Genomic DNA, 16,998 nt, shown 5'->3' on the forward strand with positions numbered 1-16,998 from the left:
ACTGCCAAGATGCCCCTTTTGTTTCAGTTTCATAAAGTCTAATTTATAATAATTCTTAAGATCAAGATATTCTCATTCTGATGGATAAAAATTGTAAGTATGTAAGTGAAACAGGTCAGAACTGCATGTCTGATAAATTTTCCTGCAGTTTGTTTTCTTTATAAGATGGACTTGGATGTGTGCACTCCGACATGTTAGTGATCTGGCAGGTTGCCTCGGTGGCCTTTTCTCCAAAGCTTTATTGTAATGCTCTCATTCACATTTGGATAACCACATCCGAAGGAAACAGCTCTTGGTTTGGTTTGTGAAACATTTGTTAATGTCCGTATGTTATTATTATTTAACAGATCATTCAACACCAGCCAGCCAGTCTCCTCATTCTTCTAACCCAAGCAGCCTGCCCAGTTCTCCTCCAACACATAACCATAATTCTGCTCCATTCTCTAATTTTGGACCCATTGGAACGCCAGATAACAGGGATAGGCGGCCTGCAGATCGGTGGAAAACTGATAAACCAGGTAGATCCCATTTCTTTCTCTGCCAGGCAAAAAGGATATGACTTGTTCTAACTTTGCCTGGAGCTTGATATTGGCCACTGATAAGACATTCTGAATTCTTACCCACTTTCATCTCTTAGCCATGGGTGGTTTTGGCGTTGATTATCTCTCAGCAACATCATCATCTGAGAGCAGTTGGCATCAGGCTAGCACTCCAAGTGGCACCTGGACAGGCCACGGCCCCTCCATGGAGGATTCCTCCGCTGTCCTCATGGAAAACTTAAAGGTGAGTAGATTTCACGAGGCTCCTGCTGTGGAAGTTCCTCTGCTTTCCTCCATGGAGGCTAACTCAGTGTGGTGTCAGGGTGTCCAGAAAGGTAAAGGGTTTAGTTTCATCCTTGTCTTAAAATTTTGGTTTATCTTGTTGTGATTGATTTAACAAATTAAGAGTATATAATTATTTGACCAATTAAGAGTATATAATTTTAAATGTTTTGTTTGCCTAAAACATTTATAGTAAACTTACTCTGTTATGCCATATGAGTTTTAGTAGAAAAACTTAAAACATGATTTCATCTGGTCTTGGTACTTGCGCTGTAATCTCAGGTATAGCTAGAAGGGATAATCTTTCCAGGCCAGTCTAGGGTACATATGGAAACTCTGTCTTAGGGTTAAAAACTGTACTTTCACTGTTTGACGTTTTAAAATAATCTAAGGAATGAGTCTCTTGGTGACTTTTTCTTAGAGCTGAGTTGTTTGGGATTTAGAGGACATACTTGCCTTTAGGACTAGCTAAGGATTTAAAATAAGTCCCTGACAGATGACCAAGACATTTGACCTCTGCTGACAATTTTCTGGGCTATTTTTCAGTCTATCTGGTCCAGTTCCATGATGCATCCTGGACCCTCCGCTCTGGAGCAGTTGTTAATGCAGCAGAAGCAGAAACAACAGCGGGGACAAGGTGCCATGAACCCTCCACACTGAGGCCACAGTAGCGACCCAGGGAATGAAGGCTCCATAAACCATGGCATGTTGGGTTTGCAGGACTGGCCCACACAGACCCTGCAGGTGGCAGCCCTCTTGTCTGTTTCTTGCTGTCGAGAGGGTGTAAGTGTTCCACCAGCCCGCTGAGTGTGCACGAAATGTTCGCAGTGCAACAAAAAGAAAAAACCCATCAGGAACTCTGGTTCCCCGGGGCTTTCCGGAGGAGAGAGGAGCTGCTGTTTGTTTCACTCGGTTACTAATAGCACGCCTCTCACCTTCTCCACCGCGCATGTCCCCAACACGTGGGAAGTGGAAGCTGAGAAGGGAAGGCAGATGGGAGAAGCCAATAGGAACTTCTCAGTCCTTTTTTCCTCTTTGGGGAATAAAATAGGAATCCATTATGAGTGCTTTGCTGACTGAGAATGTAGTTGAAATTACTCTTAAACATCTTTTATTGTTATTACTCTCAGTAGCAAAATAACACACTGAATTCTTCCATACACAGGTGTACTTCTAGTCAGTGTGGAGCAAAGACAGTCCCGTTTGTGCTCCCGTGAGAGGTCGGTGGTGACAGGACAGGGAACTGACCTCTTAAGCCAGTGGGAGTGTTCCATAAGGGAGAGTACAGGCCTCTTAGAAGGTTCTGGCAGGCCTTCCTCCAGCCTGGAAACTCCAGCAGGAAATGCCCTTCACTCTGTAGGTGCTCGAGCCCTAATCGAGGATGCAGTGTGGGTGGTGCTGCTGGGCTAGACCAGCAGGTGGCTGCTGTAAGATTTCAAATTAATGTTTTTGATTCCTACACTTTTGCAGTAGCGTAGCAAGCAGTCTCACAGAAGGCAGGCTAGTCCATTCATAGCCTGGAACACATTTTAATAGGTGGATGCTTTCAGTGTGGTTATTTTTTGTTAAGTTGGTTTTGTGTCCCCATCCTGCTTACCAGCCTCTTGCACCAGTCTCCACCCCTTTAGCCATATGCTGTATCCTAGTAATTGTTTTATCCCTAACCTGTGCAACATCTCGCCAAGAAGCAGCAGCATGGGGCCAGCACTTGGGGCCCAAAAGACGGTCTGAAGAGGAGGAAGCAGTAGTGCCTGCATCACTACAGAGGAGCCAGGCCTCTGCCCATCGCAGGCTCCCAGCCTTCATTCACCTCAAGAACAAAATTGAAGGCAACGGACAAATGCACACTGTGCACAGAAGAAATCACAACGAACGCCGCTTTGAAAAGGGCGAAAGAAAGGAATAAACTCTTTATTTCATATTTATTGGGAGGAAAGAGGACTGAAGATGTTCTGTGTAGGAACAGAAGGACGGCATTTCTGTTAGTCATTTCCTGGAAAAGTAATATTTTAAGGGGAAATTATGGAAACAATCTAAATGTCCAATTGCTGTGCTAGGATAGGAATTATTTTCTGGGAGGTAGGTGTGTGTGTGTGTGTGTGTGTGTGTGTGCGTGTGTGTGTGCGTGTGTGTGTGTGCGCGCGTGCGTGTGTCCCCACACATGGCTGTCTATTCTCCCAGAGGGCATGGGCTGAGTGTGGGAGTTAGGAGGAACTGAGCTGGAAGACAGCTGTAGAGCAAAGCACATCAGGAACCCCGGGTGTCATGGGATCTGGGTGGCCCCAGCAATGAGAAGGGGTGAGGTAGTGCTCATTGCTCTTCAGAAAGAGTGCTTGAAGCCCCAGGCTTAATGCTATTGCATTTTTAGTTTGACATGGTATTTGGGTTTTCTTGGTTTTGTTTTGTTTTGTTTTTGAAAGGTCTAGAAGTGAAACCCCCCACCCAATGGCAAATGAAACCCTCTGTGCTGCTCCAGTCCCCTCCATTTGTCCACCTTTGTCCTCTTCCCTGTTTCTTCCCTGCTGCCTTCACCCAGTTTGTGTGCGTAAGCTCTGCATTCAGACAGCTGCAACATTCCGATGTTGGAAATGTCCCTGATTCTTGCACCTTAGACCAGCCAACAGGTTTACCATCTCCCTCCCAGTAGTACCCACTTCCCATCTACAGCCCCAGTCTGCATGAGAATTTGGTGTTTGGAATGTTTTATGACTCTTGGCAGGCTTCCTTGCCTTGCCATCCTCAATATGGGGTAAGGAGGAAGAGGAGGAGAAGAATCTTCAACTGGTTTTGTGTAATAAACTTTCCTTTGTGTTTTGTTTTGATTTTTTTTTCTCCTGTCTGTCTGTGCAAGATCTGCAGCTGCTGAAATCAGCTTTGCCTTTAATTAAACCGTGTTCTCTCCAACCAGATCTGTGTATGGAGTGTTTATTCTGCCTTCAAGGATACAGAAGTCAAAACACCCCTTAGAACTTTAACTACTTAGCCATCTGCAGGAGCAAACAAAGATGGCTACAGCTCAGTATGCTTTGGGGTTTCTTTTGCTTTTCTTAGCATTCCAGTGAATTGTTCTGGAAAATGATAGTTAGAAACAGGCTGCCACAGCTCTTTAAGAGAGTGGCTTCTGTAAAGCAGGAGCTTTCTGTTTTGTAGCTCATCACTCTGCTTATATCTGACCTTTAAACTCCACTGACTCTGACAAACACCACATAACTTAGCCTTGCTGTGGCTTCTCTTCAGTTTGTCTAAAGTTTCCAAAGGCAACTTCAACAGTGTGCTAGGGGCCAGAGCTAACACCGACTAGTTGCTCTCCTCGATTGTGATTCCATGTAAAACTCACTGCCAGGCAGTGATGGCGCACACCTCTAATCCCAGTACTCAATCGCTTGAAAAACAAACAAAAAAATGTCATTCCTACCCACTTTTTACTTGTACCTACAAACTTGAAAAATAGTTAGCAAAACTTTATGTGCTGCAAGGAGTGACAGGGCAGTAAAGTCCCATGGTCTAGTGCTTAGGGGTCCCTGTCCCCAGTTAACCTGAAGGACCACCAAAATGTGCTTTATCATGTGAGTTAGTCTTGAATAATACATGTAAAACAGCAAAATTTGTCTCTTAAAGGGCAGCAGACTGCCTCCTGAACACAGCTTGTCATCATTCAAGTGCTAGTGACATATGTTCACTATTGAACTCTTAGTAAATGTCTATCTGACAAGGCAATAAAGAACTTAGAATATTATTCTAAGAGCTTGATTCTCATGGAACTGATTTCATGAGTGCCCAATTCAGCCTAGCTTCTCTTTACAATGTGCATGTCTTCTGAATTACATGTAAATTTGCTTTTAGCTTCTGGAATCCAAACTCTTAAGGTTCGGGAAGAATAATATTCCCACTCAGCCATTGGGCTTAGACATGGGATATCCTGGTCTGTTTCATAACAGAAAGGTGCACCCATTGACATACAGCTCCAGAAATCCTTTTAAAGTTCAACACATTTGGCTAGCCAGCAGCCAATAAGACTTCTTCATTCCCCTTCCAGAATATATGCATCTGCCCCTTCTCATCTACAAGGAAATCTTTATCTCAAATTCTCATTTCTGTGTGACAGGTTCAGTTTTAATAGGAAAATGTTAGAGAACATTTCCAAACATGTCTGGATAGTACACAGCAGAGATGGGTAAATCTTGCAAAAACAGCACTCCTTTTCTTCAGCTCCATAGGCTATAGAGCATCCTAGACTTCTCTGGGAGTGCCTTCGAAATCCTTGACTGCACGTTCTTCAACAAAAGCCTTAGGGAAGATGCCAATTTTCCCTTTACACTCCCCTTCCAGCCATTCTTCATTCACTGAGAAAAGACAAAGTATACATCGATTACTAAAACCATACAGAAAAAATTGCATCATCGTGAGTGGCTGGCATACACACCCAGCTGGTCATCTTCCCCTGTTCCCATTTGTGCTAACAAATAATAATAATAATACTGGAAAGTAGTTTGAGGTTAAAGTGAACATACAGTCTTACGGTGTTCTGTTCTAGATGTGATAAACACACAGTAAAATGTAGGATGAATTGCCATAAATATACACAGACTGAACATGAGTCCTTGGGTGAGTTTTGTTTTTGAGAAGCCGTTTATCTAGGCTTTGCTAGGATTCATTTTGATAACATGATAGGGCATGCTGTTAATGCCATAGTGAGTGATTAGTCAATACCTTAAAAGTTGGAGCTAGTTGAATTTAGTACATTTGTAAAAATAAGCATTATAAGACATGTCATAGTCCTGTGCCTACTAGAGTAATTGACAGGAGGGAGCCACACACATTTGTTCCCTCTTACTAAAAGCTAGGAAGTCAGTTGAAACTATTGACTAAGAGTTGCTGTTTTGTTCTGTCTGCCCTTGACCTTGTTTTTGCTGATCAGAGAGTCTGGTCTGTGAACTTGGAGAAGCACTTACCATGTGATAGCACCAGGATTACATCTCCTTTCACAAATTCCAGGTCTTCTGGCTGAATGGCCTCATAACTGAAGATCGCTACCACTTGGCTTCCTTCCTTAGGCTGAGGCTCTGCTGTCTGGGTATCAGCTTCAGAGGTTTCACTTTCCTTGGGTTCATCCACAAAACCTTGATCACCCTGAAATAGAAGGGAGGGGCCTATTAAATTCATTAATTTGTTGGCCAGTGAATTCTGAAAACCACTAACAAACAGTTGATGCTCCATACTTACCATAGGACTAAATCATTCTATGAGCACTCTGGTTGAGTAAGCGAACCTGAAAGGTATACAGAGCCCTGTGTAGGCCCTGAGTTGCCTTACTATAGTCCCAGGGTAATGGATGTGTTGTTCTTTCCTTTCAGATTGGGAAATCATTTGAGCAACAAGTCTGTTTAGCTAGTTTTTATACTGTGTGTATGTGAGCTATGGTGTGTGTAATGTGGAGATCAAAGGACAACTTAGAACCAGGTGATGGTGGCTCATGCCTTTAATTCTGGCACTCAGGAGGTGGAGGCAGGTGGATCTCTGTTGTGAGTTCGAGGCCAGCCTGGTCTACAGAGTTCCAGGACAACTTGGGAAAGTCAGTTCTCTCCTAACATGTGGGTCCTGAGAAGTGAGACTACCTACTGAGCCATCCTGCTGTCCCTAAGATTCTTGGCACTGGGTTCATCCTCTTTCCCTAGCCCAAACACTGAGGATCTTGTTAGGAATTCGGCTTTTGCGCTCCATCTCGAACTTAACTACACACACCAGCCTTCCTCAGAGCTAGCTCTAGGTAATTCTCATACTTTCCAAAGCTTCAGAACCATGACTTGATAAAACAATTTCTGATGCAGGGTCTCATCGGATAGCACAGGGCTGCCTGGAAGTCATTTTCTTGCTTCAGCCTCCTGAGTGTTGAGATTGGATGTATGGTACCATGCCTGGCTGCATGTCCTCCTTAGACAGTGCAGGGAAGTGGGAATAGCCCTCACCAAGTCCACAGACCTAGTTTGGTTTTTTGTGTTTTTTTATGTGTTTTGCTTACATGTATGTCTGTATGCCACTTGCATGCCTGGTGCCCATGGAGGCCAGTAGAGGGTAATAGATTCCCTGGAACTAAAATAACAGGTGGTTGTGAGCTGCCATGTGGGTGCTGGGAATCAAACCTAGGTGCTCTGCAAGAGCAATGCCATCAACTGCTGAGCCATCTCTCTAGCCCAATCCTAGGTTTGTATACCAGCTCCCGTGTGCTGGCTGTGGGTCCCTGAGTAGCAGCATAGCCTCTCTGCTGGTTTCCATACCTGATGTTGAAACTAGGGAGTGACATGAGGAAGTGTGGCAGCCTAACATGTCCCCTGGGGAAGTACTTGAATGTGGCTGGTGTGTGCACTGAATGTGTCAACACAGTTAACGGCAGTATGCTTGACTTTGCCTGATTAGTGATGGATGGGAACAACTTAGAGCCTCCAAAGACAACAGTGGCAGAGAACTCCAGCAGTGACGAGCCTGGGTGGAGTTCTCAAAAGACTGTTGGGAGTTCGGGGGAATCTGTGCATACAGCTGCAAATAGATTGGCCTCAGAGGGAAAAGTAGTCGTTTATAAGAATGTTTTAAGGGCTGGAGAGATGGCTCAGCGATTAAGAGCATTGCCTGCTCTTCCAAAGGTCCTGAGTTCAATTCCCGGCAACCACATGGTGGCTCACAACCATCTGTAATGAAGTCTAGTGCCCTCTTCTGGCATACAGACATACATGTAGAAAGAATGTTGTATACATAATAAATAAATAAATATTAAAAAAAAAAGAATGTTTTAAGCCGGGCAGTGGTGGCGCACGCCTTTAATCCCAGCACTCGGGAGGCAGAGGCAGGCGGATCTCTAAGAGTTCGAGACCAGCCTGGTCTACAAGAGCTAGTGCCAGGACAGGCTCCAAAGCTACAGAGAAACCCTGTCTCGAAAAACTAAAAAAAAAAAAAAAAAAACTCTATTCACCCATCACTGTCACTGCTAGCCTCTAACTTTGCTCCTGACTCATGAATCTCACTTTCAAGTCAGGTGGCTCCTGTCTAGACTTCATGGCTAGTAAGACAGCGTGGCCTCGTATTGTCACTACAGCATGGTGACTGACAGCAGACGTGAAGCCAGATCCTTTACCCCTGAGCAGCTCTGTTATCTAGGTCCGGTCCCTGGACCTTTCTCTTGCTTCCTAAACATGTGATATATCTACCTGTATAGGACCACAGTAGATAACCAAGTCTCAGGAAAAGGCTGTTACTGCCTATGCAAAATAAATGCTCACTGTTTTCTGTCACCCTTAAATGCTCCTCATAGAGACCTAAGGTGAAGCAAGTGTGTGTGAGCTTGGCTTAGCCATGGTGTCAATCCTGCCCTTGGTGAAAGTGATGGCCATGATCCTTGAGCCGCCAAACTGGGGGAGGCAGCTTGGGTCTGTTTTCCGTTCACTTCTGGGGCTACTCATGCAACCCTCTCCCTGCTGTAAGTGAATGAGCCTGGAAGCCCATCACCGAGAGCCTGTTGTCTGGCATGAAGGAGATGTAGGCTAAATGCTGAATTCAGCTGGTGGAAATGACCTGGATGTCCCGGCTCCCTCCGCTCACCACTGTGTGCTCACACCAAAGAGTCAGGCAGTAGTTCTTCACTTGGCTCCAGGCATCCTTCACGGTTTCTTCTGACAGGAGCACAAGCTCCGTGCTGTCCCGAGGCCGGTAGCTAGTAGGGATGATGGGGAACGAGCAAGGCAGAGAGTTAGCTCAGAAAGCACCAGAGCCAGCCCTCTGCATCAGCACAGGACACACCCACCCCCGCCACGCTCTACCCTGAGCTGCCACCTTCATGACTCACCTCAGTTTAGTGTGTCCTGGCAAGAGCTCCAGTTTCTTGGACACCATGTCCCGAAGCCGGCTGTAGGGGAGGCCAAGCTCAGTCTCCATGACCACCGTGTATTTGTAATGCACCTTGAGCATGTAGGGCATGGGCACACTGAGCTTCACTTCCTGCCGGAGGAGGAGCAAAGGACACCTTAATGCTGGAGGTTTTCTGCAGCACCCTGAATTACCACAGCCTCCTGCCACTTTGTGTAAGGGCCCCAGGAGTGCCTCAGGGAGCGGGGGAGGGACAAATAGAAAACTTTTTCACACTCCCCTGAGAGGCCTTTAGAGGGCTCTAATCCAACTCACTGGGATGGCTGTTTCTACTGAGCTCTCTGCTCAGCTGGGCGCTAGTATGACATGTAGAGCCCCCTGTCCTGTAGATGGCGTGTCGGGGGGTAACTGGGACAGCCCTTTTCACTGCTATCCCACAGTTCTAAGAGGCATCCCCACCCCAAGCCATACTCATCCATTTTCTTCCCGTGGAAACAAGGAAGGCATTACCTTGGGCTCTTTTTGCTTGTGACCTAAATGGAAGGGAAATGGTAAATGAATACTCGTGGTGGCACCTTCCATCCAGTGTCCAGCTTCTTACCCTTAACATCTAAAAACCTCTGAAGAAGCGTGGAGATCACAACAAAGTCAGTCTCTGCTTCTCAGCAGCTCCAAGTGGTATCAGAGGACTGGCCAAAGGCCAGTGAAGCAGTATAGCCCAAGGCAGAGAGCAGTCAGGTGACATGAGCCCAAGCCCCAGGCAGGAACATTAGAACCACCACCATCTCATGGTCCTGGAATTTTGAGTATTTTTGTGGTTTAAAAGCACATGTTAACGTTAACACATTATGTGTGTGCGTAAGAGAAGCTGTTGACCACCGAAGATGTAAGAACCATTGATCACAAACCCAGCTGATTTTTAGAATCGCTTGGGAGGTTTTGCCAACATCAACCAAAGGCCTAGTAATATGGTAGTTCAATCTCTCAGTATTGTGTCCTTTCGTGAACCTCCAGAAAGAAAAGGTTAGAACTTGATGGGGCCCTGAGGCATATGTATGTGGAATAGGTGGTGTCCTAATGAGACATGTACTCTTTAGGCAGGAGCTGCGCTTGTTCATAGGGCAATTAGATCCAAGTAGATTGTGTCTTGGGTCTGTAATTTATATTTAAGTGACTCAAAGGGGCAAAGAGGTATTGATATGTTGTTTACACTTAAAATTTTTGTTTTAGCCTGTGTGCATGATGGGAGGGCACATACCCTGATATACACAGAGGCCAGAGGCCAACTTTGTGGAGTAATTGCAGTCGTCACCAGGTTTATGCAGCACGTACATTTAACTACAGAGCCATCTTGCTGGTGTATTTAAGTGAAAAGCATAGTATTCATTGTCCCCTACTTCCAGCTTTTCTGTAGGTCTGCAATTTTCAAATAGATAGAGGAGGGGCATCAAAGCAGTTCTGAGAATCAGGTGGTATGGACAGACACCCGTCATCTCCGTCAGAATCTGCTTAAAACTCACCGGTAACAAAAAGTCATTGCTTTCCCAAACAGCCCCGCCCAGCTGTTTCCCACGCACACCTTCCAGTGAGTGTTCAAGCTGCAGAGCTGTGCAGAGAGCACACAGCTCAGTGGTTTGAAAGGAGCTGAACTGAGAAAATGCAGTTACTGCCACCTTCCTTCTTGGACTAGGTTTAGGTCATCTGGTGACCGCTCTCTGGACGGGCACTTACTGCCCCTTCATCTGCGCTCATTTCTAAGCAGGTGGGGGTGGAGCCTGGCTGTCACGTCCCAGGGGATGATGGTGCAAGCAAGACAAGGCTCTGAGGAAATGTCATCAACCAAACCAGAATTTCCTAGATGGCTAGGGAAGCAGCTCTTCTCATCCCAGAGAGCTCCTTCTCTGGGGACACTAACCTGGTGACAACTGGATTCGTCCTGGGGCACTGGAATTAGGAGGAGGTGGAATATCAGATTCCGGGGAGGTGTCCTCCTGGAGGTGACAAGAAGAGCCAGACAAAAAGCATGAGGTCTTCCCTGGAAAGAACCCAGATGCAAATGACTTCTTAAAAGTTGGGGTGAGGGGGAGGTTAAGAGCATTCATTGCCTGCTCTTCCAAAGGTCCTGAGTTCAATTCCCAGCAACCACATGGTGGCTCACAACCATCTGTAATGGGGTCTGGTGCCCTCTTCTGGCCTGCAGGCATACACACAGACAGAATATTGTATACATAATAAAGAAATAAATATTAAAAAAAGAAAGAAAATGCTAAAAACAATTTTTAAAAAGTTGGGGTGATATGGCGGAGGTGACTAAGGAAAGGAGGGCTAATTCGTAGAAGCAACAAGAACCCTGATACCCACCTACCAGACCCTTTGCTATCTTATCGGCCATGTTGAAAACCCACCAAAGTGGGTGTTCTGTCTCAAATGCTTTTGTCTCAACTGCAGAGTATCCTGAGAAAGGGGAGAGTCCACGTCCCACCTACAGGGCATTTTGACCTTGAAAGCAGCTCCATTTCATAGCTGACCAGGGAGGGCTCTGCACGTGTGCATCTTGTTATACAGTGTGAAGGGACAGGCCACGTGCTGTCCTCAGTGTGCCGTCAAGCCAAGAATGAGAAACTTCTGATCCTCCTGCCTCCACTTTCCAAGTGTTAGGAGCATATGCCATCAAGCCCGATTTGTTCAGTGCTGAGGATTGAGCCCAGGGCTTCATGCATGCTACGCAAGCACTTTGCCAACTAAGCTACATGCCTGGCCCTTGTTTTGTTTTTAAATGGCATTGTACCCAGCAACACATTAACCGTTCTCCTTAGTGAAAAGACATGCCTGGGACACCTAGCTCTAATGGTTAGGCTTCGCTTTCTAAGTCTCCCTGACCAGGAGGACTCACGGGGTAGAGCAAGTCCAGTGGCCTCCGCTAAGCATGGCTGGTCTTTTCCCCTCGTGCCCAGGTTCCGCTCTAGGCATCTGATCCCGGCTCAAGTGGCCCAGAGCTAGTGAGTCTTCCTTCCATGACAGAGAGATGACCACTTTCAGACTTTCTTCCCTTAGAGAGGGAAGGGTGAGTGGGGTGGCCTAGGCCTTGGCCCTACATTACCTGGCGCTGCGACTGAGGATGAATTCGAAGCTCAACTGGCTCCAGGTAGTTGCAAGGGACAAGTCCCTTCTGCAGGGTCACATCCCAGAATCCAGAAGGAAGAACAAAGATTCATTAGTACCCAAAACACAGAACAGTCTGCAGCCACGCACAGGGACAGCACACGGACAATAACCCTTGGCAGGTCTGCAGATAATGCACAGATACTGTCCTGTGGAGAAGCTCTGCCCTTTGCTGCCGGGACTCTATGCCCTTAGCACGAACCCCTGACCCTCCAAATACCTGTCCATTGAACATGACCGTGGCCCAGTTATCACTGCCCTTCTTCAAGACAAAAACGATGTTCCCTGGCATAACCTGTAGTTCTTCTGGCGTCTCGGGCACAAAGCCAAACAGCACTCGATGCGCCTCACCTTCCAGAGCCCTGAAGGGGACACAGAAGAAGTCAGCCTATCGTTCCGCTCGGACTTCGTCTGCTCATTGCAAGAGAAGCACCTGAGGCCAGAGACTTAGCTTGGTGCTCACTCTAACTCCTCATCTTACTGTCTGTGAGACCAGTGCAGGGTGCTGGCCTGCGTAGGATCCTGAGGGACTGGGTGAGAAACGGCATGTGTGTTCCACACAGGCGTTCCTCTTGTCTTCCAAGAACCCAAGAGATGAATAAACCCATATATGGTACCAAACCCTTGTATGTCCTGTGCTTCTCCTATACCTACATAGACAAATCTGACGGCTTTCTCTTCTGAACACCCCCCCCCACGTGGCCGTAACTTGTACAGTCTGTGGCGTGTTGGCAGAGCTAGCACGAATTCCTTTCCCTTCACAGCTAATCACTAGGACACCCTGCGTACAACACCTGCTTCCCCCATCATTCGTCCGTTTTATTTTGTCTTTGTTTTTTGAGACAGGATATCACTCTGTAACTCAGGCTGGCCTGAGCTTTCAACAATCCTCCTGCCTCTCAAAGGCAGGGGTTAGAAGTGTGAGCCTCCTCCATACCCTGCCCTTTTCCCTAGTAAGTCAACGCCCCCTTTTTAACATAAAAGACAGCCTCACGGCATTGGCATAAACAAAGTGCTGGGCTCGGTATTGCTCTTGTGTTCTGGGTCTGCGATTAATCAACACAAGGGGCGCTTGAGCAAGAACCATGATACCATGGCAGTCCTTTTCAAGAAATATGGTTCTTTGCTTTGTTTTATTGAACTTACTTCATTTCTTTTTTCTTTGCTTTTATTATTGTGTCGAGGGGACATATGGACCACAGCGCACAGTGGAGGTCAGAGGACCAACCTGTGCAGTTATTTTCTCTCCTTCTGCCTTGGCGAGTCTGAGAATGCAGCTCAGGTCACCAACTGCAGAGAAAGTACTGCTGCCCTCTGAGCATCTTCCCGGCCACATTTTTGTTTTTGTTTTGTTTTCATTAACATGCACGGTATTAGGTTTCATTATGGCATTTTTCAAATAAATATTTATTTTGTTGATTTTTCTCCCTCCTTTTCTCTCAAACCCAACGTTCACCCTTGTGCCCTTTCACACACACACCCCGGCCTCCTGCTTTTTCATGTCCCAGGTGTCCAGTTAGACTATCCCACCTCCTCAACCCCCCTTTTATACCCTCCTGGAGAGACAGACGGCTACCGGGTGAGTAGAGGACAGGTGGCATACACAGCGTGGGGTACATCCCCACTCTAGACGGAGGGGGTTTCCTCACAACTCCCTAAATATATATACCAGACTGGCCTCATAGTGGTGGCAATCCTCCTGTGTGTTAGGATTAAGGATAGCGCTGCCACACCTGATATGAAACTAATGATTTATTCTGGAATTTTCTATTTGGGGGTCATGGTAGGCTTCAGGTAACTGAAGGGGCAGGCAGCAAGTTTGTTTCTAGAAGGAGACCCTGAAGAAGATAGTGGGACAGGAGCACCAGAACCAGCAGTAGATGGTGAGGGCTGGCAGTCCTCATCCTCCCGTCCCGCTTACGGAGGACCCCAGCTGCGTGGACGGGAGGTCCGGCCAGGGGAAAGACACGGGGGAAGTTGGAAGGTAGGGAATGCCAGGGGAGGGATCACCTAGGCCAGCCTTGTGGGAAGGGGATGGAGAGCCAGGCTCTGAGAGAGGCACAGTGGGGGGAGCTGCAGCTGCTTTGCTTTGTTAGGCCACGCCCTTTCCCCTTTACTGACGGCCCCCACCCCCCGCAAGGCCCTGGGTACCCCACACCTGGAGAGTTTCTGTGGAATGTAAGTGAGGTTGCCTTGGAAACTGCCCATGCGTGGGGGTCAGGTTCCACCTGTTCATGCCCACTGGGTCTGATGTGAGGGGTTCATTCTTTTCCGTCCAAAGAGCTTGGGAAGGAGCCCCTTCAGCCCCCCACTCTGGGGTCACCTGTAGTACCTCCCCCCACATACACTTTTTCTGACCCCCTGTATCAGAGGAGGAACTAAGCTTGCTTTGTTCCTTAGAAGGAGCGCTTAAGAAAGCCGAGGTGAGGCCACTCTGTCTCAGGGTAGAGTGACTTCCTTTTCTTCATTTTCCCCTTTTGCAGAAAACACGTGTCAATAGTGTCACAGCGCCCACACAGGAAAAAAGACTCTGTGATAGCTTCCAGAATCTAGGGAGCTTCCGAGGGGCCATAGTCAGGACAAAAGCAGCCTCTCACCTCTGACCTGGGCCCTGTTCCTTTACGTCAGTGAGCTCCCATCCTGTGGGTGACCACGCCCATTGGGACCCCAGGTTACTGCAGCCAGGCCACCCCACCACACAAGGCTCCCATGCCAACTGCACCATCTGGTTCTAACCTTGCACACAGGAGAGGGCTAACACCCTAGAAAAGGACATGGTTCAGACCTGACCAGCTTTATTTCCTCACGTCCTTCCTGCCAGCAAGTCAGATGGAGGTGTAAGCATTCTGCATCCAGGTCTAAATCTAACTCACCTGAAGATCTCTGGGGTTTTGGGTCTGGGTGGAGGCTCAGCTGTCTGTGGAACATTCCGGAAAAGATGAAGAAGGAGAGGACGGCAAGAGAAAGAGAGAACAGACTGTTAATGTCATTTGAACATTATTTCAGATCCAAAACCAAAGACTTCCTTTCTGGGTGCTCTGGGGAAAAGGCACAATTTGGGAAGTCAGCAGCCTGCCAGCTTGCCTGGGGGTGGGCTTCACCAGCACAGCAACCGCCATGCCCCAGAGCTGGCGTCTGGAAAAGGTGTTCTTTCTGGAGGGCTTCTGACCTCGAGCCTTGTCCCTTTCCAGTATTGTCCAAAAGATCTGATCTCTAGTTAATGTTTGTCACAGTGTGTGACATTTCTGGATATTTAAAATCATCAATTCAGAAGACACTGGCCAGACAAGAGTCTCCATTTAACGTTGTGTTCCCTGTGCTGCGCTGAATGCCATTGAGTCTGTTATCTGGGACTTCCTTCGTTGTCCTCTAGCTGGGCTGGAGCTCAAGGGGCCTCAGTCAGGTTCTCTTCAACTTTCCCATACCAAAGGAGATAAGGAATCTCCTTTCTTACAAAGGATATGCTGACCCTCATTTTGTTCTTGTTCATCCTGTCCCCGTGGCACAAGCATGGATCACATGGTCAGGCAGTGGCCATCCTGCCCCATACTTGAGGTAGAGGGCAGAGAGGTGACCAGGGTCAAGGCCCTTTCCTCTGCTAGGCTAGCGCTGACCACTGCTCTTATCCGTCTCTGTGTTGTGCAACCAAGCTTGGGTTTTCCTTAATCTGTTTTGCCATCTTCCTGTTGCAAGGGACTCACTGTCACTAAGGACCAACTCTGAGCCCAGCTTGGGCTGGTACCCTGCCTTGTGTCCCCAAAGGAATTTTTTGCACATGAGATAACGGATAGAGCCAAGAGAATCAAAGCCTCAAGCTTTGTGCCCTGGTACAACCCCTCCCCCACCCACCCCTGAGCCCACGAAAAGGCTTTATCACAAAACTTCCAGAGTGTGAATTTCCATGTTCTGAGAGAATGGTCAAAGTCTCCCAAGATGACCAACAGATCTCTTGGAAAGAGAAGATTGGGATTTGGAAGAGCTGGTGAGTTGGCCTCAGAAGATGTAAGACAGAGAGCTGAAGTGGCCACACCCCCAAGCAGCCGTGCAAACCAGGACTGAGACTAGAGAGCCGCCGCCTCAGCTCTGCTGAGAGACGGCTGAAGGGGACTATGAACTTGGCATCCTCGCTCCTCTCACTCGGGACTGCGTCCCAGGTAGATCTGGCCTCACCTGTGGCTGCAGAGGGGCGAAGCCAGAAAAGTTGTCTTGATGAACCACGGATGCTACAACCTGAAACACAGGGCAAAGAGGGTGAGCGTGCTGCTGCTGGCTCCGCTGGCTCATCTGTCTTCCCCTAGGACCTCCTTCCTTACGCCACAGAACCAATGCCTCTTCTGCAGGCTCCAGAGGGACACGAAAGGTAAGGATTAGCACGCCCCTCTTCTGGATTAGAACTCTCTCAGAAAAAATTATTGCTGGTATTCAGCATCAAATATAACATCAAATTAACCATTTTAAGTAAAAATAATTTTGTGGTATCTCCTACACCCACAAGACTTTGCAATGCTATCTGGTGCCAAACATTTTAACCACCCCAAAAGAAAGTGTTAGACCTATTAAATGGTTTACAGTCTCCTCTCCTAGCTGGCAACACGTTTGTAAATCTCAGTGGGTTAAACTGCTTAAAGATTTTATAGAGAATTGTATCATATGTGCCTTTTCCTCCCCGTTTTTCGTGTGTGTGTGTGTGTGTGTGTGTGTGTGTGTGTGGTGTTTTATGCCTAAGGGGCAGATTTGTGTATGTGTGTGTGTGAATATGCAAAGAGAACCCGAGGTTAATGTGAGAATCATCCTCAATTGCTCTCCCACCTACTTCATAGAAGCAGGGTCTCTCAGCCAAACTCAGAGCTAACCAGTGTGGCTAGTCTTGCTAGCTAGCTTGCTCGGAGAGCCCCTGCCTCCACCTTCTGAGTCTGGAATTACAAGGCAGGAGTCCATGGCTGCCTGGCAGTGAAATGGGTTCTGGGGACCTGTAACCTGCTCTTCATGCCTACACAGAAAGCACTTTAACAACTGCGCCACCTCCCCAGCCCTCGCATGTGACATTCACTTTTGTCTTCTTACAGACAGCGCACATCTCACCCATGCTGTAGCATGCTTTAGTACTTTATCCTTTTTGTGGGTGAGTAGTATCCCGCTGTCTGGATATACCACCTTGTAT

At 47.4% G+C, this 16,998-nt stretch overlaps 2 protein-coding genes across 6 annotated transcripts in view; one reads left to right on the forward strand and one right to left on the reverse strand.

Moving 5' to 3' along the window:
* Positions 1 to 3,728, forward strand: part of Smg7 (SMG7 nonsense mediated mRNA decay factor) — a 63,567-nt gene extending 59,839 nt beyond the window's left edge. For all 5 annotated transcript variants that reach the window (XM_050135346.1, XM_050135345.1, XM_050135347.1 and 2 more), the window contains 3 exons: positions 348 to 518; positions 638 to 783; positions 1,368 to 3,728. In XM_050135346.1, the coding sequence (XP_049991303.1) occupies positions 348 to 518; positions 638 to 783; positions 1,368 to 1,481 (431 nt within the window). In that variant the 3' untranslated portion in view covers positions 1,482 to 3,728. The remainder of the gene's footprint in view (positions 1 to 347; positions 519 to 637; positions 784 to 1,367) is intronic.
* Positions 3,729 to 4,903: 1,175 nt separating this feature from the next.
* The window catches only part of Ncf2 (neutrophil cytosolic factor 2), a 28,468-nt gene continuing 16,373 nt past the window's right edge, over positions 4,904 to 16,998 (reverse strand). The window contains exons 6-15 of the mRNA XM_050135354.1: positions 16,008 to 16,067; positions 14,711 to 14,754; positions 12,058 to 12,199; positions 11,776 to 11,844; positions 10,591 to 10,666; positions 9,186 to 9,208; positions 8,656 to 8,807; positions 8,412 to 8,523; positions 5,774 to 5,951; positions 4,904 to 5,164 (exon numbers count right to left, since the gene is read on the reverse strand). Of these exons, the coding sequence (XP_049991311.1) occupies positions 5,052 to 5,164; positions 5,774 to 5,951; positions 8,412 to 8,523; positions 8,656 to 8,807; positions 9,186 to 9,208; positions 10,591 to 10,666; positions 11,776 to 11,844; positions 12,058 to 12,199; positions 14,711 to 14,754; positions 16,008 to 16,067 (969 nt within the window). The 3' untranslated portion in view covers positions 4,904 to 5,051. The remainder of the gene's footprint in view (positions 5,165 to 5,773; positions 5,952 to 8,411; positions 8,524 to 8,655; positions 8,808 to 9,185; positions 9,209 to 10,590; positions 10,667 to 11,775; positions 11,845 to 12,057; positions 12,200 to 14,710; positions 14,755 to 16,007; positions 16,068 to 16,998) is intronic.

Source organism: Alexandromys fortis, unplaced genomic scaffold (assembly GCF_014885135.2).
Source record: "Alexandromys fortis isolate MF-2015 unplaced genomic scaffold, M_Fortis_MF-2015_v1.1 scaffold_21, whole genome shotgun sequence".
NCBI lineage: Eukaryota > Metazoa > Chordata > Mammalia > Rodentia > Cricetidae > Alexandromys > Alexandromys fortis.